The following is a 25,818-nucleotide window of genomic DNA, read 5'->3' as shown; positions in this document are numbered from 1 at the left end:
AGTGACAGGAGCCGAAGCAGCAGCGCAGGTTGTCCCCGTTTCCCCTCCCCCTTCCCTTCTCCGGTTGCCTTCCCGGGCCCCCTACACTCCACAGTCCCGGTCCCGCCATGTCCCAGAAACAAGAAGAAGAGAACCCTGCGGAGGAGACCGGCGAGGAGAAGCAGGTGAAATGGAGGGGGTGCGGGCGGGCGAGCTGGGGAGACCGTGATGGGGCGGGAGATGGTCTCCCATTAGTGCGGATTGGTCGCCATGGTCTCAGGCTCCGCAGGGGTTGGTCACTTCTTGCGTCACGCAGGGTGAGGTTCAACACGACCTGCTGCTTTGGCGCTGGTTAGTTGGGTCGTTTGTCACTCAGTATTGTACTCTTCCTCATTGGCCAGTAGTCCTACTGCTCAAACCTTGGACGCTGTGCTATAATTGGCCAAGCATGGACGCGGGGCGGGTGTTTGGAAAGACGATGAATGGAAAGGGGGCTGGCCGGTGGTCCTGAATGTGATGTGTGTTACTGGTTAGTAGAGGTAAATGGCCCAGTAAATGGGCTGGCGCCCGCATCCTCAATCCGCAAAGATTCGGGTCAAGGTAAAGACGTTTAAAAATGACTAATATTGGGGGAGGGGAGAAGTGTAATTATTACAATAGCTAGTTTAAGGCGGCAACTTTTCTCAAGACACCTATTTTAGTAGCTTGGGATGGTCTGTTGCTCACCTTCAATAAGTACCGAACAAGATGGAAGAGGACTAGAGTTCCAAACAGAATCATGGAGGTTAAACTTGGAAAAGACGCCGACAGAGTCGTGAGAAGGACACCACTCTGTTTCCCTAGACTTCCAAGGCAGAGATGTAGTCCACTCGCGATTCTGTAATGAAAATACTAACACCAAATAACCCCCTTACCGGGGTTTGTATTTGACATCTAAAATTTAGTACTAGGTTCAGGCACGTGGGAAATACACCTGGTGTTATATCGATGCGTGATTTCCAAGAGAAAGGAGTATAATTCCTCTAAAAAGCCATACGTTGACTTCGGATCTTTTCAAAGTCACTAAACGGCAGTAGGGACCACAAGAAACAAGAAGAGATTAACTGCAATAGTGAGAGCTTCTGCCCCACCAGGGTAGGTATTGATTTTTTGGTGAAAGCTGGTGGGTAAATACTAGTGAACCCACTGTATCTTTATTTTCCTGAAGTTAAGAAACAGTATCATCTTGCTCTTTATCAGCTTCCTATCAGAATATTTGTGGAAATGTTGAAGCGAGGCTGTGCCATTACTCTCAGGTGGAGATCTTTGGAGAAGGCCACATAGCTAGCTTCCTCCACAGGGAGACCTATAACAGGTGGCTTAGACCCTGAATGAGGAAGGAATTGCTTTGTTGGGTAGCAATTTTAATAAAGAAAGAAAAGAAAAGAAAATGAGGGAACATTTAGCAAACTTTTTTTGTTTTTGTAAAGACGGGGTTTCAACATATTGCCCAGGCTGGTCGAACTCCTGGGCTTAAGTGATGCAGCCCCATCAGCCTCCCAAAGTGCTGGGATTACAGGCATGAGCCACCACACCTGGCCCCAAACTATTTTTTTTAATTTCCCATGTGACATGTAGGATAGCCTAGGGAACCCTCCTCCTCATCTTGTATCACCAAAAGCCCTGCCTGCTAGCTCTTTTTTCTCTTTGCCCGTCTTAGTATTTGTGCTGAGTGATATGGCCCACCCTGTGATAAGTGTTGTGTTTAGAATTACCTTTAGCCCAATGCGCGCAGGTCCCTGGGTTGTTCCTTGGGTGTAGCGTGAGAAGGAGCTTGTCTTTCTCACAATAGTTATGTTGAGCTCTGGGGATTTTTAACAAAGGTCTAGCTTTTAACTGCAGAGTAGAGATGGCATATTTACAAGTGGGTGGATTTCCAGAAGTTGATGGTGTAATTGTTATCAGATGTGAGAAGCAGTTGTTTCTCGGTCTTTAATTTTATTTGGCTCATTTGTTTTCCCCAGGACACGCAGGAGAAAGAAGGTATTCTCCCTGAGAGAGCTGAAGAGGCAAAGCTAAAGGCCAAATACCCAAGCCTAGGACAAAAGCCTGGAGGCTCCGATTTCCTCATGAAGAGACTCCAGAAAGGGGTATGGGGCATAATCTCTTACCCTGTTTCTTTAGAGCCAGAGGGGGTTCTTGGAACGAAGTCTAAAGAGGGTTCTACTGGATCCTTTTCTGGAGGTTTTGTTGTTGAACAGAAGTAGAGAGGAATTCGAAACTTGAAAAGACCAAGTCAAATTACTGTCAATCCCTGATATGGTATCAATTCCCTCCTGATTTTCCATGTTGAAAATTACGGCTTAAATCGGAGCATTTGGGTACGTGTCGGAATGAGGGAAAGACCTTAGCAACTGCAGTGCAGACTGCCCCCAGGCATTTGCCTATTGGAATGGTGGAGGTTTTAGGAAGCACTTTTTAAGGATTAGAGATACATTTTGGGATGCATCATTTGAGAAGAAGATCAAACCATGTCTCTTACAGAAATAAATCCTCAACTTGAATCATTTTCTTCATACCCTTGAAGTAAGCACCAGCCACTAATTATACTCCTGCAACAAACTTATTTTTCCTGTTAGAGTGGTCCTCCTCACCAGGAGCCATATAGCTCCTGATCAGATTTTTAGTTCACAGAGCTACCTAACACTGACTGAGAGATTGTATTATCTTTAAAAAAAAAAAAAAAAAAACTAGTTATTTCCTTTACTCTCCAATGATGAAGGATTATAAATCATCAAATTGGAGTGTTCTCCTCTGTGTGGATGAAATGGAGAGTGAAACATCCCTGTGGAGGATCCCAGTTATTGAGTCTTAGTCACAGATGATAATGCAATGCTGATTTGCATTTACCTTGCTGGAGGCAAGGCAGGCGTAGGCAGGCTGTCACAGTCATGGAACATGTGTGGGAGCTGTGAGAGTCAGAAGGAAAGTACATTATCCTCATCAGCAGGCCCAGTTTCTATTCCTGGTTTGAGAGAATAATAATTTTGAGGTTGGCTTGTGGTTGATCTGGTTGCTAGGATAGCCCCATATTGATCCTTCTCTGTATCATACTCATTTATACTTCCCAGTACCAAGCTATTGCCTTGTACCCAGTAAGGTCCTCAGTAACCCTTTTTGAATAAAGTAAGTGATTTTGGTTGAACCATCCTATACTGAGTGGGGTCCAAAGGATGATAGGGGCTATCCCTTGACTCCAAAACTATATACTCTAGCTGGGAAACTGCTTACATGCCTGAAAAAGTCAGAACACATTTGGGGAGGAGACGTAAGTACATGTAATTGATGTGAAGCTGTATATGCATGATGTTAAGCAAGACTTCTTGAAAGACCTGCGTGTGCATGAGGGTTTGTAATGGACGTGAGGTGTGAGTCTCTGTTTTTGAGGAAGGCTACAGTGCCTCACTCACCTAAACCTCCCTCTTATCTCTTAGCAAAAGTACTTTGACTCAGGAGACTACAACATGGCCAAAGCCAAGATGAAGAATAAGCAGCTGCCAAGTGCAGGACCAGACAAGAGCCTGGTGACTGGTGACCACATCCCCACCCCACAGGATCTGCCCCAGAGAAAGTCCTCGCTCGTCACCAGCAAGCTTGCGGGGTAACCTGAGCCCCCTCTCCTCCCCTTCCTCAACCACTGGACTTTTATATATTATAGGCAGGGATGAAATGGTCACCTAGTCAGATCTCAGCTTGCTAGCCAGAAATGACTGTGATTCTGCTGGGGGCTGCTGAGAAGGTAATGTAGGTTGAAGAGGGGCTCTGAGTTCATTACTTTGGTTAAATTGAGACGTCCACACCCACCCTGTAGTCCAGGTAGGGCCCAAATATAGGAAAGACTAGGATTGGAAATGCTGCAGATGCTTTTTTTGTGTGAGAAACTGGAGAGATGTGATTTCTCTTTTTTGGAGAGAATGTCCCAAAATTGATTAGGCTGAGCCTTGGGAATAATTTGGCAGGTTTAACATCCCAAGGCTAACTTAACATCGTTGGGAAAGGTAGATTGAATGAGACGTGTTTTCTGTGCTTCTAAGTGTTCTGTCCCTTGGGCTGCTATTGCTTCATGTTTCCATTATGGCAGGTTTAGAAAATCCTTAAAAAGAAAAGTTGATTTGCTTGCCAAAAACTACAGTGCCCCCTTAGGCTTCATTACTTAGTATCTTACAGTTTGCTCTGGCTCAAATAATGTAAAGATTGATGAATATTATTCACAGAAAATTGGCACCTTCTCTCTCTTTTCCAGCATGTTGCTTTTGAAAGTTTCATGGGATAGTGGGAAGAGCACTGGTTTAAGAGTCAAGATATCTGGGTTCTGGTTCTACTTGGTCTCGGCAGAGCTGATGTATAACCTTGGTTAAGTCATTTAGCCTCTGGATTTCTATTTCCTCATCTGTAAAATAGAGTTAAATGTATGTAAGATTGATTCTGATTCTGAAGTCATAAATGCCAGCAGAAAAACTCTACTATTCATTGTAAAACTAAAAATAAGGAAGGCTCGTGGGTGATGAGCCTCTGCTCTATGATACTGGGAAAGTACTATAGAGGGGAACCATCTGAGGACCACATGAGGAGAGAGTTGAAGTTTGGGGATTATAAATTCAGTCAAGAGAACCTTAGAGATACCGTAGTCTTGAGGGTCAAAAAAAAATTAAGCTAGCCGTGGAAGCTTCTTGCCTCTGGCCCAGCCCACTTTCCCAGCCTACATCTGGGCCTTAGCTGCTAAAAAGCTTCTCTGGCAGCAGAGCTGCAGGCCTGAGGAAACATGCTCAGTCATGCACATATGTTGACCCATGTTTCAGATCCAGTCTGAAGTCAGGTCTATTGTTAGGGAACGAGGAAGAAGGATAAACTGAGCTGGCCCCTGGGGCTTAGTACTCCTGCAGGGCTGGAGGAGCAGGTTCTTAGAAGATGATTCACCTTGGAGGAAGCTGGGGAAAGTGGTTAGGGAGGGAGAGGAGGAAGACTGAGAAATCTCTGCATTCCCAGAACCCAGCAACCCAGCTCTTGTGTGGTGAGGAAAGGTAACCATACAATTCATGAACAGATGGAGGAAAGGGGTTGTAGGTGACCAGCATCTTCTATCTAGTTGTCACCAGCTTGGCCAGAATCTGAATACAACTTGCTAGTTATGACACAGAAGGCCAGGGTGAGAACTGATGTTCAAGAGAGCAAGATTCTGTAATCCTCTTGCCCTCTCACATCGCAGATTCTGATACGCCAAACATTTGGCCCGATGGAATGACTGATAGGCTTGCTGATGTGCATGGAGGGGAGGGGAGGTGTGTATATACTTTTCTCCTGACTGGCCCTTCAGTATTCAGGCTGTTGTTCAGATTGGATTGGAAAAAGTTGGAGAGAAAGGAATGGAGAGAGCAGGATCCCTGGACTCCTTGTTCCCAAACTCCTTGACTGTCACCTGTAATTGTATATAATTTTTGTGTTTCTTGCTCCATTTCCTCATGCTGTCACCCTCAATCTAAAGTCCATGTGGGAAGGGGAAAATGCTGAACATCACTGTATGATTTCTTCAACTGTCCCAGCCATGTTGTACATAGATATGTCATGTTATTATATATATAAATATATATATAATTTTGTACGTTTTCTTCATCTCCGATCTTCTCGAATTCTGTACTTTCTTCTTTTCTGTCTGAGCTGCCTTCTCTATCATTCAGCTTGAGTCCCCAGGACTGCTGGTCACAGTGAGTCTGATTTTTAGGAAGGAATAGAAGGAGCAGGGAAATCAGAAAAAAAATGTTGGTTTCAGTCTGCCTCTACCTGGTCATCTTCAAGCCTAAGAAAACACACAAGCTACGTTCTGTATTTGCCACCGGTTTCCACAGCATGAAGTACACAGCTTCCTTAGCCAGGAAGGGTCATTCCAAAATCCAAATGCAAATTGCTTTGATTAAACCTAGACTCTCAAATCCACTCAAAACAGCATGTATGTGGTCTGGTTCTGGCCTCCACGTAGTCACCACCTCATCACTTTGCTACCTCAGTCTTTGCAAGTAGCTGTGGCCATGCCTCTGAAACTGAGCCTGCTCTGAGCAAGGCAGCTTAGCCCCTGAAAACCTCCAGTTATTTCGATCTTATCTAAAGAATTGTTTTTCTGTGTTTGTTTTCCATGGGAATCCCAGAAAGGCAGAGAACATTGTTTTGTGGATAGGAGAAAACTGAAAATTCCCTTTTTTGATTTTTTTGCAGCTCTGTTATGGATAGGATGGAGACGTATGCCAGGTAGCCTAAGGACTGTTAAATGTGGACAAATCACGGGGTAAAGACTGGGATGGAGTTCAGGGTTTTTTTCCCCCATTACTTGACAGTGTTTTTTTTTTTCTTCTGTGTTCGTCCGCAGTGGCCAAGTTGAATGATGCTGCCCGGGGCTCCGCCAGATCCTGAGACGCTGCCCACCCCCCACCCCAGGTCCTGTGCTGGCTCCTGCCCCTTCCTGCTTTTGCAGCCAGGGGTCAGGAGGTGGCTTGGGTGTGGGCTGGAGAGGCAGAAGCCCCTGCCCGTTGGTGTCCCAGCACATGGAGCCCCTTGGGCTGAGCACCAAGACCTTGAACCTTTTTTATTTTACCTTTTTTCCAAATAACAGTTGGGAGAAATCCCAATGAAATCCTGGGGGTGGGGGTGGGGGTGGGGTGGAGAGGGTGGGGTGGGAGATACGGAGGAATATGAATTAGGGCTTGGAGTTGGTAAAAACATTCCTGACTGTCCTTCTTCACCACGTGGCTGGTGTGGGGTAGGTGTGAGGGGAAGGAAGTGGAGGTAGACTGAAGATAAGGGGTTCCAGTCGAGCTCTGTAGATAAACGCCTTGTTTCAGTGTGGCTGGAGACCTGGTGTCAGATAAAAGAAACTCCATCCACACAGACAGATGCAAACAGCCCCTCTGGTTCTGCAGAGCTAGTTGAGAACTCAACATTAATCATTTTTAAAAAGTACTGTCCTTGAAATACATTTCCTGTGGGCAGTGAGTGTGGGAGAAAGGAGCTGTGAGCATGGGGAATCCCACAGAGCCCAGAGGACTTTTTCAGTATTTGAAATAAAACAAACAAAACAAAAACCCATGAAAAAACCCAACCCAGAAATACTCTGAAGCAGTTGGTGTGTTTTATTGGGGTTTGGGAGGGGGAAGAAAACAATACTGAAGACATTGTTCAGGGGAGAAGCTGATGTGGGGCCCAGAGTTTCCAAGAGACACAGGGGCCTTTAATGTGAGATGTGGCTGAGCTCCCCAATTCCATCACTTAGGGAGAGGGAGCAGGAATGTTGGCATAAACCTACCTTGTCCATCCCTTTGTTTCTGTAGCTAATGTAGATGATGCATCAACCTCAGTTTGTGGCTCACAAGAAGAGGGATTTAAGGTATTTGATCTAAATGGTTTCTTGACACCTAAGCCTAGTGCAGACTTAGCAAAAAAAAGGAGGCCCGTTCTCTCTTTTCTGTTTGTCTTCCATTCCTTTGCAGGTTCCCATGCTTGTGAGGGAAAAATGTGACCAGCCAAAAGAAATGTATTATTTCTTTACTAAACCAGAAGAAACTCAAGTCTTTCTGCTAGTGGCCAGCAGGAGGCAGAGTGACTTCTTTCCTCATGATGTCCCAAACTGTATTGCTGGAAACCTGCTATTGAAAGGAGTTAAAAGCCGCCTGTGAGGAGGCTGAGGCAGGAGAATTGCCTGAACCCAGGAGGCGGAGGTTGCGGTGAGCCGAGATCGCGCCATTGCACTCCAGCCTGGGTAACAAGAGCGAAACTCCGTCTCAAAAAAAAAAAAAAGCCGCCTGTGAACATAATTTAAAAAAGAAAGGGTACCAAAGGAGAAACAAACTTTGGCCAGGCGTGGTGGCTTATGCTGGTGATTCCAGCGCTTTGGGAGACCTGGATTGGTGGATCACTTGAGGTCAGGAGTTTGAGACCAGCTTGGCCAACATGGTGAAACCCTGTCTCTACTAAAAATACAAAAATTAACCAGACATTGTGTCACACACACTGTAATCCCAGCTACTTGGGAAGCTGAGGCAAGAGAATTGTTTGAACCCAGGAGGTGAAGGTTGCAGTGAGCTGAGATCATGCCACTGCCCTCCAGCCTGGACAACCAGAGTGAGACTCCATCTTAAAAGAAAAAATAGGCTGAATGGGGTGGCTCATGCCTGTAATCTCAGCACTTTGGGAGGCCGAGGTGGGTGGATCACCTGAGGTCAGGAGTTCAAGACCAGCCTGGCCAGCATGGTGAAACCCCATCTCTACTAAAAATACAAAAAAATTAGCCAGGCATGGTGGCGTGTGCCTCTAATCCCAGCTACTCGGGAGGCTGAGGCAGAAAAATTGCTTGAACCCAGGAGGCGAAGGTTGCAGTGAGCAGAGATCGCGCCATTGCACTCCAGCCTGGGCAACAGAGCAAGACTCTGTCTAAAAAAATAAATAAGGAAATAAAACAAGTAGAACCTCAAACTAGAGACACAAGTTAATGGTGTTAATTGTGGTGGGATTAATGAGCTATCCCATGACTTCCTCCCGAGTGTGTGTTTGCCAGCTGGGGAATGAGGTGAGACAAATGTGGGATCATTCCATTTCTTTCTTCCTTTTTTTTTTTAGAGTCAGGGTCTTGCTCTGTCGCCCAGAATGGAGTGCAGGGTGCAAACACCACTCACTGTAGCTTCAACCTCCTGGGTTCAAGTAATCGTCCCATATCTGCCTTCCAAGTAGCTGAGACTACAAGCACTTGGCACCACACCCGGCTGATTATTTTTTTTAGAGATGAGGATTCAGCATGTTGCCCAGGTGAGTCTCAGAACTCAGGCTTAAGCACTCCTCCCACCTCAGCCTCCCAAAATGCTGGGATTACAGGATATATTTTCTTTCTTTTATGGACAGGATCTTGTTTTGTTACATAGGCTGCTCCTGCACTCCTGGCCTCAAGCAGTCCTTCCACCTCAGCCTTCCAAAATGCAGGGATTACAGGTGTGAGCCACTACACCCAGCAGTTAATGCATTTTCTTTTTAATGCAAGTGAGGAAGTTAAGGGAGTTACTTATAAGCTGGAAAAGTTAGCTGAAGAGCTTCAGTTAATAAGTGTGTGTGTGTGTGTGTGTGTATTTTTTTTTTTTTTTTTTTTTTTGAGATGGAGTCTTGCTCTGTCGCCCAGGCTGGAGTGCAGTGGTGTGATCTTGGCTCATTGCAGCCTCTACCTCCCAGGTTCCAGCTATTCTCCTGCCTCAGCCTCCTGGGTAGCTGGGATTACAAGCGCACGCCACCATGCCCGGCTAATTTTTTTGTGTTTTCAGCAGAGACACGGTTTCTCCATGTTAGCCAGGCTGGTCTTGAGCTCCTGACCTCAGGTGATCCACCCGCCTCGGCCTCCCAAAGTGTTGGGATTACAGGCATGAGCCCCCATGCCCAGCCAAGCTTTTATATTATTTCTTCTCTATTCCTGGCTTTTCTGGTCTCGAATTATAAGTTGCGGCCTTAAGAAGCCTGGGGTGCCAAAAATGTTTGGGGCTATCTGTATTTCATGTTACTCCTTAGCCTTTTTGTTTTTTCCTTTTAGTTCTTCACTATAGCACACTTGGCAGGATGTGGCCGTTCCTTCTCCTTCACTCCCATGCTATAGGGCTAGGCACCCAAAGCAAACTGATTCTGCAGTGCTTCTGACAGTTATTCCTGCTCATTATTTTAGCTAGATACGTTCTAAAGTCTTTATCCCAAAGGTTCTTCCACTCCTCCAACATGATTGTGCTGACAAGCCTCTCAGCTGAGCTATCGAACATGCAGGGTGGCAGGGATGAAGTCACCGTTGCTGTCCGACAGCTTTTATTTTAAGCTGCTGTGGGCTGGGCGCGGTGGCTCACGCCTGTAATCCCAGCACTTTGGGAGGCCGAGGCAGGTGGATCACAAGGTCAAGAGATCAAGACCATCCTGGTCAACATGGTGAAACCCCATCTGTACTAAAAATACAAAAATTAGCTGAACATGGTGGTACACGCCTGTAGTCCCAGCTACTCGGGAGGCCGAGGCAGGAGAATTGCCTGAACCCAGGAGGTGGAGGTTGCGGTGAGCCGAGATCACGCCATTGCGCTCCAGCCTGGGTAACAAGGGCAAAACTCCATCTCAAAAAAAAGGCAAAAGAAAAATAACCTGGAGATTGCCATTGAGGATATATCTACAGTGAGCCAACGGCACCCACACAAGCAGCCCTTGCCTGTATAATGCCCTCTACTGTGTCTTGAGGAAGATTAAAAAGAAAGGAAAGATCTATTCTATCTTGGGGAACCTAAGATATGACAATAGCACACAGATACAGGCAGATTTATAGTTCTAAGTGGAGTTCTAAGCTAAGGGAAGGAGAGTCAGGAGATAAGCTGTTAGCAGAATGTTACTAGAGGCAGATGACCTGCTAGTAAAGATAATGTGGGACCTCCCATGCTTGGACTGCAGTATTTTTAAGTCACAAGTGACTGTTGAATACTCGCTTTGTAGTTGGAAGAATTAGCTGCTGTTGGCCAGATAAACAGTGTAAGAGGTGATTTCTGCTCTAGAGGAACATGTATCCTCATTGAGACGCTTCTACATATAATGCAAGACAGCATATGGTTAGTCAGGCGGTAATATTCTGAGAAGAGGAAATCCACTGGACTCACTTGGTAAATTAAGTTACTTAACAAGTGCCCACAGTGTGCCTGGCACGGTGCTAACGTACAAGATAAATGATATGTGGCTGCCTCTTTCAAGGAAGTTACATTATACACGAAGAAATCATATTACAGTATTATGCTTGCAGCAGTGGTGGTCTAGCTATACAGAGAAATAAGGATGACAATTAATAGTTGTATATATAATTTTTTTGAGACAGGGTCTCGCTCTTGTCACCCAGAGTGGAGTGCAGTGATGTGATCTTGGCTGACTGTGACCTCCACCTCTGGGTTCAAGTGATTCTTTTGCCTCAGCCTAATGAGTAGCTGGGATTACAGGCATGTGCCACCATGCCTGGCTAAGTTTTGTGTTTTTGGTAGAGACGGTGTTTCACCATGTTGGCCAGGCTGGTCTCGAACTCTTGACCTCCTGATCCACCCAAAGTGCTAGGATTGCAGGTGCGAGCCACTGCTCCTAGCCTTTTTATTTTTTTTTGAGACAGAATCTCAGTCTTGTCACATAGGCTAGAGTTCAGTGGCTTGATCTCAGCTCACTGCAATCTCCGCCTCCCGGGTTCACACTATTCTCCTGTCTCAGCCTCCTGAGTAGCTCGGATTACAGGCACCTGCCACCAGACTTGGCTAACTTTTCTACTTTTAGTAGAGACAGGGTTTCACCACATGGACCAGGCTGATCTCAAACTCCTGACCTCAGGTAATTCGCCTGCCTCGTCCTCCCAAAGTGCTGGGATTACAGGTATGAACAACTGCACCAGCCATGGTTTGGTTTGGTTTGCTTTGAGATGAAGTCTCCACTCTGTTGCCGAGGCCGGAATGCGGTGGTGCAATCACGGCTCACTGCAGTCTCGACCTCCTGGGCTCAAGTGATCCTCCCACCTCAGCCTCTTGAGTAGCTGGGACTATAGGCATGAGCCACTGTGCCCAGGTAATTTTTGTATTTTTTGTAGAGACAAGGTTTTGCTGTTTTGCCCAGGCTGGTCTCAGACACCTGAACTGAGTTCAAGCTATCTGCCCGCATCAGCCTCCCAAAGTGCTGAGATTACAGGCCTGAGCCAACATGCAAGCCTCGTATTTTGAATACGTATTACGTGTCAAGCCCCATGCTAAGTGCTTCATTTACATCTCATTTAATCCTCACAATTTTATGAAATAGGTATTCTTAGTATATCCATCATGCAAAGGATCAAACTAAGACAAACGAACTTGGCCAAGCCCTAAGTCACACAGCTGCTGAGAGCAGTGGCAGGGTCTACTCCACGGCCGGCAGAGGGCTGGGGAAAAGAATGGTCGGGAAAGTTTTCATGGAGTAAGTTCTGAGGGATGAACAGGATTTCTCCAGAAAGGTGAGGTGAAAGGGGGCATTTTGGTAGTGGGGCCAACACATAGAGACGGATGAGAAGATGGACTCTGGTGTCTCTATAGTGGCAGTATCAAGGGAGTCCTGCAGGGTCTCTGGAGACCTGGCCAGGAAGGTAGACAGGAGCCATGTTACATAGGACATGATACACAGGCAGGCCCAGGAACCACGGGCTGTTACAAACAAGGGATGTAAGTCACATCTGTTTGTCAGGTCGCTGCCAAATTACGTGGAAAAAGGATTTCAAGGGGGATGGATTTAGTGATGGACTGACTGATTCTAGTGTTAAGCTGCCTGGCATTAAATCCTGATTATAACCAGGCATGGTGGCTCGCACCTGTAATTTCTGCACTTTGGGAGGCCAAGGTGGGTGGATCACCTGAGGTCAGGTGTTCAAGACCAGCCTGGCCGACATGGAGAAACCCCTATCTCTTAAAAATACAAAAATTAGGCAGGCGTGGTGGTGGGTGCTTGTAATCCCAGCTACTCGGTAGGCTAGGGCAGGAGAATTGCAGGAACCCAGGAGGCAGAGGTTGCAGTGAGCTGAGATCGTAACACAGCATTCCAGCCTGAGCAATAAGTGAAACTCCATCTTGAAAAAAATAAGGCCGGGTACAGCGGCTCACGGCTATAATCTCAGCACTTTGGGAGGCCGAGGCTGGTGGATCATGAGGTCAGGAGTTCAACACCAGTGTGATCAAGATAGTAAAACTTAGTCTCTACTAAAAATTACAAAAAAATTAGCCGGGTGCTGTAGCAGGCACCTGTAAACCCAGCTATTCAGGAGGCTGAGGCAGGAGAATCACTTGAACCTGGGAGGCGGAGGTTGCAGTGAGCTGAGATCGCACCACTGCACTCCAACCTAGGTGACAGAGTGAGACCTCTGTCTCAAAAAAATAAAATTTTTAAATCCTGATTTTTATTTTTTTTTATAACTCTGGACAAGTCTATTTTAACACTCTGCCTCAGTTTACTTACTTAGACAATAGTAATGGCGCAGCACCTGCCATGAGGGAGGGTTGTTGTGATCGTTAAGCAACATGAGGCTCCTAAGGTCTTTACTCCAGGGACCACAAAGTGCCTGAAACACGGTTGTGGTGGGGGGAGTTCTCAAAGAAAAAATGGTTCCTACGCTCAGGGAGTTTACAGCCCATAGAGGGATATAATAGGGAGATAGCAATTAGAAGGAATTTGGTGCTAGGATTGGGACAAACACAAAATGTTCTAGAAGCACAGAGAAGGGGCACCTCCCCAATTTGAGGAGGAGGAGGAAGGACAGGGAAATCCTCTCACAGAAAGCAGCTTCTAAGCTGAGATCTAATGAAGTAGAAGAATTCATCTGGGCAAAGGGTTAGATCGGGAAAGGGGTCTTACGGGTGAAAAGAACTGTGTAAAGCGATTCAGAGGTGTTAGATTCTGCAAACCGGGAATAATTCAGAACCAGGGGCAAGACCAGAGATGGGTAGAATGAAGCATGAGTCAGATCATAGAGGGAGTTTGGGACTTTATCCAGGAGGCAGTGAGAAGCTGCTGTTTAAGGATTTTGAACAAGGAAGTGACATGATCAAGTTGGCTCTTTAGAATGATCTTTCTGACTGCAGTATGAGGAAGAGATTAGACAGGGTAAAAATGTATGTATGATGGTGCCGATATTGGGGCGGAAAGGTTGAGAAAGAGGGTAGCTAGTGTGAGGATGATGATGAGTTTCATTTGGGGTAGGAGTTTGAAGTAACAGTGGTGGCCAGGCACGGTGGCTCACGCCTGTAATCCCAGCACATTGGGAGGCTAAGGTGGACAGATCACTTGAGGTCAGGAGTTTGAGACCAGCCTGGCCAATCTGGTGAAACCTTGTCTCTCCTAAAAATATAAAAATTAGCTGGGGGTGGTGGCAGGTGCCTGTAATCCAACTAGTTGGGAGGCTGAGGCAGGAGAATCGCTTAAATCTAGGAGGCAGAGGTTATAGAAGGCTGAGATTGCACCATTGCATGCCAGCCTGGGTGACAGACTGAGACTCTGTCTCCAAAATTAATAACAATAAGTGAAGTAACAATGGTGAAGTTTGAAGTAACTCAGGACACCTACGTGGAAATTCCGTACTCCACTTAGTAAACCATTATCATGGGCTAGTTGAATTGTAAGATACTTTATTATGTTGCTACAATATTTCAGGTGAGAGATGATAAGGGACCAAGGAAGGTAATGACAGTGGGTATAAAGAAGAGTAGACAGGGCCAGGTACAGTGGCTCACACCTGTAATCCCAGCACTTTGGGAGACTGAGGCAGGCAGAGCACCTGAGACCAGCCTGGCCAACACAGTGAAACCGTCTCTACTAAAAATACAAAAATTAGCCGGGTGTAGTGGTGGGTGCCCCTAATCCCAAGGCAGGAGAATCACTCGAACCTGGGAGGTGGAGGTTGAGCCAAGATCGCACCATTGCACTCCAGCCTGGACAAGAGCAAGACTCTATCTCAAAAAAAAAACCCGAAAAACAAATGCAAAAGAAAAAGGACTGGAGTTCTTTGAGGAAGACGCGGTCGTAGCTGTTGTGGATATTAGTCCGCAGGCTCCTGCTCCTGGCTCACCGCTGTTCGCTCTTGCCAAGGAACAAGTCGGTCAGGAAGCCACAGTAGCCATGGCTTTTAAGGATACTGGAAAAACACACATGGAGCCAGAGGTGGCAATTCGCCGAATTCGAATCCCTCTAACAAGCCTCAACCTAAAATCCCTGGAGAAGGTGTGTGCTGACTTGATCAGAGGAGCAAAGGAAAAGAATCTGAAAGTGAAAGGACCAGTTCCAAAGCCTACGAAGACCTTGAGAATCACTACGAGAAAAACACCTGGTGGTGAAGGTTCTAAGACATGGGATCGTTTCCAGATGAGAATCCACAAGCGGCTCATTGACTTGCACCGTCCTTCCGAGATTGTTAAGCAGGTTACTTCCATCGGTATTGAGCCAGGAGTTGAGGTGGAAGTCACTGCTGCAGGTGCTTAAGTCAGCTATTTTAATAACTTGATTACCAGTTGTTGAAAGAAAAAGGACTGAAGTATCCGTTTGATTTGGCAGTTAGTAACCTTTTGAGATCAAAGTAATTCAGAGTAACTGTAGTGAGACCAATTTCCATGGGTTCATTGAGGTGAAATCAGGCTTGTAGAACTAAGTCCTGTGGAGAGATTTTGTGGTGGTTTTAGGATGGGAACAATTCAGGCACAGTCACTGAAAGAGTGAAAGGAGCCTGTCATGGTGGCTCACGCCTGTAATCCCAGAACTTTGGGAGGCTGAGGCGGGTGGATAACGAGGTCAGCCGTTCGAGACTAGCCTGACCAACATGGTGAAACCGTATCTCTACTAAAGATATAAAAATTAGCCGTGCGTGGTGGCTGCGTACCTGTAATCTCAGCTGCTAAGGAGGCTGAGGCAGGAGAATCACTTGAATACGGGAGGTGGAGGTTGCGGTGAGCCGAAATTGTGCCACTGTACTCCAGCCTGGGCAACAAGAGCAAAACTGTTACAGAGAAAAGAAGGCCGGGCGCGGTGGCTCATGCCTATAATCCGAGCACTTTGGGAGGCCGAGGCGGGTGGATCACGAGGTCAAGAGACCGAGACCATCCTGGTCAACATGGTGAAACCCCGTCTCTACTAAAAATACAAAAATTAGCTGGGCATGGTGGTGCGCGCCTGTAATCCCAGCTACTCGGGAGGCTGAGGCAGGAGAATTGCTTGAACCCAGGAGGCGGAGGTTGCGGTGAGCCGAGATCGTGCCATTGCACTCCAGTCTGGGTAACAACAGCAAAACTCCATCTCAAAAAAAAAAAAAAAAGAAAAAGAATGAAAGGAATACGTAAAAGCTGGAGCTCAGTAGAGAATGATGATAATCAAAAAGCAGGCTTCTGACGAGAAACGGTGGATGTGTTTTAGTTATGTGGTCTAGTTCTGCAGACATCTGCTGAGCACTTGGCGTGTGCCAGCCACTCTACTAGGTGGTGGGGTTAGCCTGGTTGGGAAGCCAATTGAGTAAGAAAGTGGTCTCAAGTAGGACTATGTATGTCATCCTGCTGGAGACTCAGTGTGAAAACATAACAGCAGTAAACTCCCAGCTGTTTGGTTTTGATTGGGGCTAAGTAATTTATAGGAGTCCTTGTCTGACAGCATTAGTCAAACTTGTAAAGTAGGATGTTAGAGAGGTGGGGGCATCAAAAGAGTAGCCATGAAAGGACATAGGAGGAGGAGGGGCTGGGCCCAGTGACTCATGCCTATAATCCTGACAGTTTGGGAGGCTGAGGCAGGATTGCTTGAGTCCAGGAGTTCAAGACCAGCTTGGACAACATGGTAAGAACTCATCTCTACAAAAAATAAAATTAGCCAGACATGGTGGCACATGCCTATAGTCAGTCCCAGCTACTTGAGAGGCTGAGGTGGGAGGCTCTCTTGAGCTCAGGCATTTGAGACTGCGGTGCACAATGACTGTGCTTGTGAATAGCTGCTGCACTCCAGCCTGGGCAACATAGCCAAACGCCATCTCTTAAAAATGTTGGGGAGGGGTGGTTAGGAAGCAAGCAATCTGAGGTTCTAGCAGATTGGTACCATGAACATGTAATGGTACTAAGCCACGTCTTTGTGCTATTTTCTCTAGAAGCACCTGGCTCTCTGTACAAGAACAGAAAAGACAAGATTGTTTAGATCCTGGGTCATGATTTGTAGACAGATAAAGTGTACTGAGAAGGAAGCAAGGGGATGAAAGTGCTGGTGAAAGATTGCTTAGGGAATCTATCTGATTGTGAGTAGATAATAAAATAGGCTAAGGAAGGTGAGATAAACTCTAGTCGAGAAAACTCTTTTTAAGAGAACACTTTATAAGGTTAAAGAACAGATGATTGAGAAGCAGAAATGATTAACCTGGAAGTTTAGGACATTGTAGCAAGAATATACAGTTTTAGATTGGACCCAGCACTTTGGGAGGGGAATATTGCTCGTGTGCCCAGGAGTTCAAGACCAGCCTGAGCAACAAAATGAGACCCCATCTCTACAAAAAAAAAATAGGAGTAGGTGGCATATGACTGGTCCCAGCTCCACGGGAGGCTGAAGTGGGAGCATAGCCTGAGCCCAGAAGGTGAAGGCTGCAGTGAGCCATAGTTGTGCCACTGCACTCCAGCCTGGGCGACAGAGTGAGACCTTGTGTGTAAATAAATAAAACTAAGGGAGTTCTTACATCCTGCTGTGAAGGTAGTTTGCTAATGTATTTGGGGTTTTGCTCTGTTTTTTGTTAAAAAATCAACACCCTGGGGCGAGGTGGCTCACGCCTGTTAATGCCATCACTTTGGGAGACTGAGGTAGGAGGATCACTTGAGTACAGGAGTTTGAGACCAGCTTAGGCAATGTAGGGAGACCCTGTCTGAAAAATAAAAATAAAAAAATTTAGCCAGGCATGTTGTCGTGTGCCTGTAGTCCCAGGAATGGGAGGCTGAAGGGGGAGCATCGATTGGGCCCAGGAGGTTGAGGCCGCGGTATGCTGTGATGACACCACTGCACTCCAGCCTGGGTGACAGTGAGACCCTGTCTCGAGAAGTAAATAAATTAAATAGTATCAAACTGATACATAGCTAGAGTGGTTCCTTTCTTCTCTGAGCTCCAACAGGAAACAATAGTATTTACATCTTTAACTGGAGACAAAACTCTGCATGGGAGAAATTCAAACATCAGCAGACATATGGGGGCATTTTTTTGGCAGAGGCAACTTACTGTCTATAAAGTCACCCCTGGTGGATGGCACTCACTCACATGTACGAAAGAAAAGTCATTCAGTGATCCTGAGTTGACGTTAAGTCCATGTCTGAAGTGTCGTATATGATTAGGGAACTCTGAGTCATCCTTAGACTATTGCATTTGAGTCATTTCCTTTTCTACTGACACAAACTGTAGAGCCCAGGATATTTCTTACTTTTATTTTTTATTTTATTTTAATGAAAAGAGACAGGGTTTCACCATGTTGGTCAGGATGGTCTCCAACTCCTGACCTCGTGATCTGCCCGCCTCGGCCTCCCAAAGTGCTGGAATTAACGGGCATGAGCCACCACGCCCAGCCAGAGCCCAGGCTATTTCTCAAAAGAAATATCCAAAAGTACAGAGTTTTGGAACTAAAGGGACATTTGAGATCATTGAGTTCACGAATGTTTTTACAAATAATGAAACCAAGGCCAAGAGGAACATGCCTTTTGTCTGATTGCACAGCCTCCGTGAAAAATACCCTATTCTCTAGAAGCAGCTGATTCCACAGCAAATCTGGACTCTGGCTTGAATTTATTTTTGTTAGAAGTAAACTAAAAATACTTGGTCTGAAAGTCTGAGAGGGACTCATGGCCCAGGGGAACAGGCAGGCATCTGTGGTATCCCCCTCAAATGGTTTTTTTAGACCGAGCTACACCCTTGTTGCCCAGGCTGGCGTGCAGTGACACAATCTCAGCTCACTGCAACCTCTGCCTCCCAGGTTCAAGTGATTCTCGTGCCTCAGCCTCCAAGTAGCTGGGATTACAGGAGACTGCCACCACGTCAGGCTAATTTTTTGTATTTTTAGTAGAGACAGGGTTTCGCCATATTGGCCAGGATGGTCTCCAACTCCTGACCTCGTGATCTGCCCGCCTCGGTCTCCCAAAGTGCTGGGATTACAAGGCATGAGCCACCGCATCTGGCCCCCCTCAAATGGTTTTATGTCTCACACTGGTGCTCCTGCGGTGGACAAAGGAGAGGTTTCCCGGGGGACCAGCATCTCTTCGGTCAGGTTTTCCATTCGTGGAACTGCTGACATTTTGGGCCAAGTAATTCTTTGTTGCAGGGACTGTCCTGCCCATCTCAGGAGGTTGAACAGCATCTTTGTCCTCTACCCATTAGTTGCTTAGAACAATCAGAAAAGTCCCCAGACATTGCCAAATGCCCTCTGAAGTTGCCTGGTTGAGAGCCACTGTGCTGACTTAAGAAAGGGGCTCTTGTCACTCAGGTCTGGGCCCATTTAGTCCTCATGGCAGTATCTCCTTATTCCTGCATACCCACTGCCTTTTTCTTTTTTTTGAGACGGAGTTTCGCTCTTGTTACCCAGGCTGGAGTGCAATGGCGCGATCTCCGCTCACTGCAACCTCCGCCTCCTGGGCTCAGGCAATTCTCCTGCCTCAGCCTCCTGAGTAGCTGGGATTACAGGCACGCGCCACCATGCCCAGCTAATTTTTTGTATTTTTAGTAGAGACGGGGGTTTCACCATGTTGACCAGGATGGTCTCGTTCTCTTGACCTCGTGATCCACCCGTCTCGGCCTCCCAAAGTGCTGGGATTACAGGGGTGAGCCGCCGCACCCGGCCTCCTAATTGCCTTTTTCTTACGTTTCTTTCTGGAGCTACCACACCTTTATCAGATAAGATCCAACCTCTCTCTACCTTCAGTAGCTCTCTACCCAAAAGTGCCACATGGGTTGAAAATGAGAAGCAAAAGCATCTACCCTTACCCCTCTTGTACCAAGGGTATCCCCTAATTAGACAGGAATTTGCATAATTGGTAAAAATAAGATACCATGGGCTAGTCACAGTGGCTCACACCTGTAATGCCAGTACTTTGCAAGGCTGAGGCAGGAGGAATTCTTGAGTCCAGGAGTTCGAGACCAGGCTGGGCAATACAGTGAGACCTCATCTCTACAAAAAAATTTAAAATTAGTTGAGAGTGGTGGCAGGCACCTATAGTCCCAGCTACTTGAGAGGCTGAGGCAGGAGGACTGTTTGAACCTGGGAGGAGGAGGTTGCAGTAACCAAGATCCTCCCACCGCATTCCAGCCTGGGTGACAGAGCCAGACCCTGTCTCCAAAACAAAAGACAAAGTCCGTACAGAGCTCAGCTCTTAACTGTGACTGCTATGACTCAAGGAAAGACTCCTTCCTTGAGGGTGTGCTGGGAGAGGGGAATAGATGAGGGCATACCGAGAGAATTGGCCTTTTTTGCACAATTTCCCCTTGACTCAGCGGTCCCACTTCCCTTCCCCACCCCACACTTGTCCTCACCAGTGCCTGTATTTAGAAATGCAAGCCTGTGTTGTCATAGAAAAACAGAAACCAGATGGTTGCTATGGAGATTTGTTTAAATACACACCTAGAACATGGCCCAGACTCTGGCAGTGGTAAGTAGCAATTCTTGCTAGGACCTGCATTTTTCTTCCTCTTAATTTGCTATTTCCCCCACCCTTTTCTATTCCTGCTACATTTTCATGCTTCTCACTCCTGCTCCCAGATGCCGCTTCCCACCTACCAGTGCTGTTTTTAAACATCTCTTGTGTCTCAGGAAGTCACTGTCTAAGAACAGACTTATTTAACCTTTTGAGCTTTAGTCTCTTCATTTGTAATATGGGAATGATAGCAATAAAAACCTTATATGGGGCCAGGTGAGGTGGCTCAAGTAGGTAACCTCAGCATTTTGGGAGGCCAAGGCAGGCAGATCGCTGGAGGTCAGGAGTTCAAGACCAGCCTGGCCAACATAGTGAAACACTGTTTCTACTAAAAACATAAAAATTAGCTGGGTGTGGTGGTGCACACCTGTAATCCCAGCTACTGACGAGGCTGACGCAGGAGACTCACTTGAACCTGGGAGGCAGAGGTTGCAATGAGCTGAGATCGCACCACTGCGCTCCAGCCTGGGCAACAGAGCGAGACTGTCTCAAAAACAAAACAAAACAAAAAAAACAACCTTTTATGGGATGGGCATGGTGCCCTATGCCACAATTCCAGCATATTAGGAGGCCAAGATGGGAGAATCGCTTGAACCCAGAAGTTTGAAACCAGCCTAGGCTACAAAGTGAGACCTCATCTCTACAAAAGAAATGTAGAAATTAGCCAGGTATGGTGGCACACACTTGTGGTCCCAGCTGCACCAGAGGCTGAAGCAGGAGGATCCCTTGAGCCCAGGAGGTCAAGACTGCAGTGAGCCATGTCAACACCACTGTACTCCAGCCTGGGCAACAGCCTGTCTCAAAAACTAAAAACCTTACATGGCTTTTTTTTAGAATTAAAGTAGATATACAAAAAGAGAGGCTGGGTATGGTGGCTCACACCTGTAATCCCAGCACTTTGGGAGGCGGAGGCAAGTGGATCACTGGAGGTCAGGAGTTCAAGACCAGCTTGACCAACATGGTGAAACCCCATCTCTACTAAAAATACAAAAATTAGCCAGGCATGGTGGCGGGCAGCTATAATCCCAGCTACTCAGGAGGCTGAGGCAGGAGATCTTGGGAGGTGGAGGTTGCAGTGAGCTAAGATCATGCCACTGCACTCCAGCCTGGATGACAGAATGAGATTCCAACTCAAAAAAAAAAAAGGAAACTTGTATCATGGCTGGCAAAGTAGATAATAAACAGAATTTGTTTTTATGCTAAAATAAAATCCTAGAGCCCGGTGTGGAGGTAAGCATCTATAATGCCAGCTACTCAGAGGCTGAGGCAGGAGGATTCCTTGAGCCCAGGAGTTCAAAACCAGCCTGGGCAACATAACAAGACCTCATCTCAAAAAAAAAATTTTTTTTTTTTCTCTAGGGCACCTGGGAACCAACCATGGTGCCTTTGGAAATCTTAGTTTGTGGCTCCTCTCTGACAGTAGGAAAAAGCTGTCGTGGGAAGGTCCCTTGTCATGTGGAGTGACGGAAGAGCAGGATTGTGGAAGAGCAGGTTGCTTTGTTTTGTCTTTGTTGTGCTCAGCTGGAAAGCTGTGTAAGGAAAGAATCTGGTCATATGACCTCCTCCTTTCTGCAATTGGAAATGAACGCCACAGGGAATCTGAGACATAAGACACGAAATCCTCCTTGCCTGGCTAAAATGGAAGAGGATGAAGAAAGCAGAATACTTTCTGGGTATTTTTTTTTCTGTTTTGTTTTTGAGAAGGAGTCACCCAAGCTGGACCTCTGCTCACTGCAACCTCTGCCTCCCAGATTCAAGCAATTCTGCCTTAGCCTCCCGAGTAGCTGGGACTACAGGTGCCTGTCACCACGCCCGGCCGACTTTTGTATTTTTGGAGACGGGGTTTCACCATATTGGCCAGGCTGGTCTCAAACTCCTGACCTTGTGATCCACCCGCCTCAGCCTCCCAAAGTGCTGGGATTACAGGCGTGAGCCACCACGCCCAGCCCTTTCTGGGCTTTTGCCTTTTGCTACCCTCCTCAGGCAGACCCCTGCACAAGAGGCTGGTTGTGTTGTGTGCCAGGGTCAAGCTTGGTTCCCACTGTCAAATCTGCATGATGTCTGTTGAGTTTTTTGGAAAGCAGAAAACTTATATTTTAAAATATAAGTTATTTGGGCCAGATAATTCCACCCCTGGAAATAAGTAAGATTCTCTCTTCTTCAGCTTGAATGCACTGTACCGCTGTGTTTCTGCAGTAGGTCTCAGCTCTTATTGAGGAACGAGAAAAAGGAAATCATTAACCAACTTGCCTTTCACCTTTGTCTTGTCCTGTGAGACAGATATTACCATCCTATTTTTACGGGTTAAAAAACAGATTCAGCCGGGCGCGGTGGCTCAATCCTGTAATCCCAGCACTTTGGGCGGCCGAGGCGGGTGGATCACGAGGTCAAGAGATCGAGACCATCCTGGTCAACATGGTGAAACCCCGTCTCTACTAAAAATACAAAAAATTAGCTGGGCACGGTGGCGCCTGCCTGTAATCCCAGCTACTCAGGAGGCTGAGGCAGGAGAATTGCCTGAACCCAGGAGGCGGACGGAGGTTGTGGTGAGCCGAGCGAGATCGCGCCATTGCACTCTCCAGCCTGGGTAACAAGAGCGAAACTCCGTCTCAAAAAATAAAATAAAATAAAAAACAGATTCAATTGACAAAGAACCGGAAGGGTAACTACTAAACTGAGAATTGTGGTTACTTCCAGAAGAGAATTAAGGGAGTAAGATTGGAAATGGTAATCAAGGCACTTTAGTGCCATGTATATTTTCCTAAAATTTCCAAGGAAATTTTTCATGTATTAATTGTTTAATTGAAAATTAAATTTCAAGCTTTGTGTAGTGGCAATATCATAGCCAATGAGGTTTATCCAAGGTACAGTTATTGCTAATTGAAAACGTTTCCTGCCAGGTGCATTGGGTCACGCCTGTAATCCCAGTACTTTGGGAGGCCAAGGTGGATGGATCACCTGAGGTCAGGAGTTTGAGATCAGCAAGGCCAACATGCTAAAACCCGATCACTACTAAAAATACAACGATTAGCTGGGCGTGGTGGCACACCCCTATAATCAGCTACTCAGGAGGCTGAGGCAGGAGAATCACTTGAACCCAGAAGGCGGAGGTTGCAGTGAGCCAAGATTGCACCACTGCACTCTAGCTTAGGCAACAGAGTATTTTGGGAGGCCAAGACAGGCAGATCACTTGAATCTAGGAGTTCCAGACCAGCTTAGGCAACACAGAGAGACCCCATCTTTACAAAAAATTAGCCAGGCATAGTGGCATGTGCCTGTAGTCCCAGCTACTCGGGCGGCTGATGTGGAAGGATCACTTGAGCCCGTGAAGTCGAGGTGTGATCTTGCCACTGCACTCCAGCCTGGGTGATGGAGTGAGACCCTGTCTCAAGAAAAAAGACTTTTCCTGTGATGACTTACAATATAGTCGGCATTGGCGTTTTTTGACAGTCTCTACAGAGACTGACTTTTTTTTTTTTTAAGATTGTAAATTGAGTCAGCTCGCCTCTTCCCAGCGGCCTCTGCGGGAGCGGTGGGTGTTGTACACAATCATCATGGCGGCGGCCGGGGCCCCGGATGGCATGGAGGAACCTGGCATGGACACGGAGGCCGAGACCGTGGCGACCGAGGCGCCCGCGCGGTCCCTCAACTGCGTGGAGGCCGAAGCCGCGGCGGGGATGGCGGCCGAGGACTCTGGCGCCGCGCGAGACAACCTGCAGCCGGCCCCGGCCCAGCCCCCTGGGGACCCTGTGGCCCAGGCCTCGGTCAGCAACGGCGAAGACGCAGGCGGCGGCGCGGGCAAGGAGCTGGTGGACCTGAAGATCATCTGGAACAAGACCAAGCACGACGTGAAGGTCCCCTTGGACAGCACAGGCTCCGAACTGAAACAGAAGATCCACTCGATTACAGGTCTCCCGCCTGCCATGCAGAAAGTCATGTATAAGGGACTCGTCCCCGAGGATAAGACATTGAGAGAAATCAAAGTGACCAGCGGGGCCAAGATCATGGTGGTTGGCTCCACCATCAATGATGTTTTAGCAGTAAACACACCCAAAGATGCTGTGCAGCAGGATGCAAAGGCCGAAGAGAACAAGAAGGAGCCTCTCTGCAGGCAGAAACAACACAGGAAAGTGTTGGATAAAGGAAAACCTGAAGATGTGATGCCATCTGTTAAGGGTGCCCAGGAGCGCCTGCCAACGGTACCCCTGTCCGGCATGTACAATAAGTCCGGAGGAAAAGTGAGACTCGCCTTTAAGCTAGAACAAGACCAACTGTGGATTGGCACTAAAGAGCGGACTGAGAAATTGCCCATGGGCTCCATAAAAAATGTGGTCAGTGAACCTATGGAAGGACATGAAGACTACCACATGATGGCGTTTCAGTTGGGCCCCACGGAAGCCTCTTACTACTGGGTGTACTGGGTTCCAACTCAATATGTGGATGCAATCAAAGACACTGTGCTGGGGAAATGGCAGTATTTTTGAAAGCACTTTCACCTCTGGCCCAGGAGACTGACCCAAAGTGAAGGACATTGCCAGGAGAGGCCTGCAGCATCCCTGGATTTCAGAGTTCTGGAACTTTGTTCACAAAAAATCTATTCAATCTAAGGTGATGTGGTGACTGAAGCCAGAGGTGATGTACTTTCACCGTTAGCTTAATTTTAACTTAAAATTACCAGTTCCCTTTCTTGCAGTCAGCTTCATACCATTTTTAAAGTCCATACATTGGAAATCAATAAATCTGAATTCCAAAAAAAAAAAAAAAAAAGATTGTAAATTAAATGTTTTATTTATTTCTTTTTTAAAAGACAAGCTTTCACCATATTGGTCAGGCTGGTCTTGAACTCCCGATGTCAGGTGATCCGCCTGCCTTGGCCTCCAAAGTGCTTGGATTACAGGCGTGAGCCACCATGCCCGGCCAAGACTGACTTTTTTTCTTTTTTTTTTTTTTTGAGACGGAGTTTCGCTCTTGTTACCCAAACTGGAGTGCAGTGGCACAATCTCGGCTCATCGAAACCTCTGCCTTCTGGGTTCAAGCAATTCTCCTGCCTCAGCCTCCCGAGTAGCTGGGACTACAGGTGCGCACCACCATGCCCAGCTAATTTTTGTATTTTTAGTAGAGACGAGGTTTCACCTTGTTGACCAGGTTGGTCTCAATCTTTTGACCTCATGATCCACCCGCCTTGGCCTCCCAAAGTGCTGGGATTATAGACGTGAGCCACCACGCCCAGCCAAGACTGACTTTTTTAAAAAAAAATAAAATTTCAGGCCAGGCACAGTGGCTCACACCTATAATCCCAGCATTTTGGGAGGCCAAGGCAGGTAGATCACCTGAGATCAGGAGTTTGAGACCAGCCTGGCCCACGTGGTGAAACCCTGTGTTTACTAAAAATACAAAAATTAGCTGGGCTTGGTGGCACCTGTAATCCCAGCAACTCGGGAGGCTGAGGCAGGAGAATCACTTGAACCTGGGAGGCAGAGGTTGTAGTGAGCTGAGATCGCACCACTATACTCTAGCCTGGGTGACGGCGCGAGACTCCAAAAAAAAAAAAACAAATTAGACAGGCATGGTGGTGCATGCCTGTGGACCCAGC

At 46.9% G+C, this 25,818-nt stretch overlaps 1 protein-coding gene and 3 pseudogenes across 7 annotated transcripts; all 4 read left to right on the top strand.

The window, feature by feature from the left end:
* Nucleotides 1-24,992, top strand: ENSA (endosulfine alpha). 6 transcript variants are annotated; one of them, XM_008984278.5, is made up of 5 exons: nucleotides 1-164; nucleotides 1,983-2,108; nucleotides 3,453-3,619; nucleotides 6,226-6,258; nucleotides 6,377-7,113. In XM_008984278.5, exons 1-5 carry the CDS (start codon nucleotides 108-110, stop codon nucleotides 6,390-6,392), a joined length of 399 nt encoding a protein of 132 aa, XP_008982526.1. In that variant the 5' UTR covers nucleotides 1-107; the 3' UTR covers nucleotides 6,393-7,113. The 6 variants fall into 6 exon arrangements, with proteins under 6 accessions (XP_008982526.1, XP_035136231.1, XP_035136229.1 ...); XM_035280337.3 differs by lacking the exon at nucleotides 1-164 and adding an exon at nucleotides 438-579; XM_035280340.3 differs by lacking the exons at nucleotides 6,226-6,258; nucleotides 6,377-7,113 and adding an exon at nucleotides 23,709-24,992.
* Nucleotides 14,521-15,174, top strand: LOC100396625 (ribosomal protein S20 pseudogene; annotated as a pseudogene).
* LOC118149410 (U4 spliceosomal RNA) lies at nucleotides 23,045-23,169 on the top strand (annotated as a pseudogene).
* LOC100396257 (ubiquitin domain-containing protein UBFD1 pseudogene) lies at nucleotides 23,764-24,992 on the top strand (annotated as a pseudogene). The gene has a single exon (XR_013529350.1). The product of XR_013529350.1 is annotated as a ubiquitin domain-containing protein UBFD1 pseudogene (transcript).
* Nucleotides 24,993-25,818: the final 826 nt, after the last annotated feature.

The sequence above is a fragment of the Callithrix jacchus genome, chromosome 18, assembly GCF_049354715.1.
Source record: "Callithrix jacchus isolate 240 chromosome 18, calJac240_pri, whole genome shotgun sequence".
NCBI lineage: Eukaryota > Metazoa > Chordata > Mammalia > Primates > Cebidae > Callithrix > Callithrix jacchus.
The sequence above is the reverse complement of the archived record's forward strand: the minus strand, read 5'-3'. Positions and strand labels throughout refer to the sequence as shown.

Coding starts and splice junctions, on each gene's coding strand:
- ENSA (XM_008984278.5), top strand. CDS start 108: ATGTCCCAGAAACAAGAAGAAGAGAACCCTGCGGAGGAGACCGGCGAG. Junction 2,109..3,452: donor TGAAGAGACTCCAGAAAGGG/GTATGGGGCATA, acceptor CTTATCTCTTAG/CAAAAGTACTTTGACTCAGG. Junction 3,620..6,225: donor GTCACCAGCAAGCTTGCGGG/GTAACCTGAGCC, acceptor ATTTTTTTGCAG/CTCTGTTATGGATAGGATGG.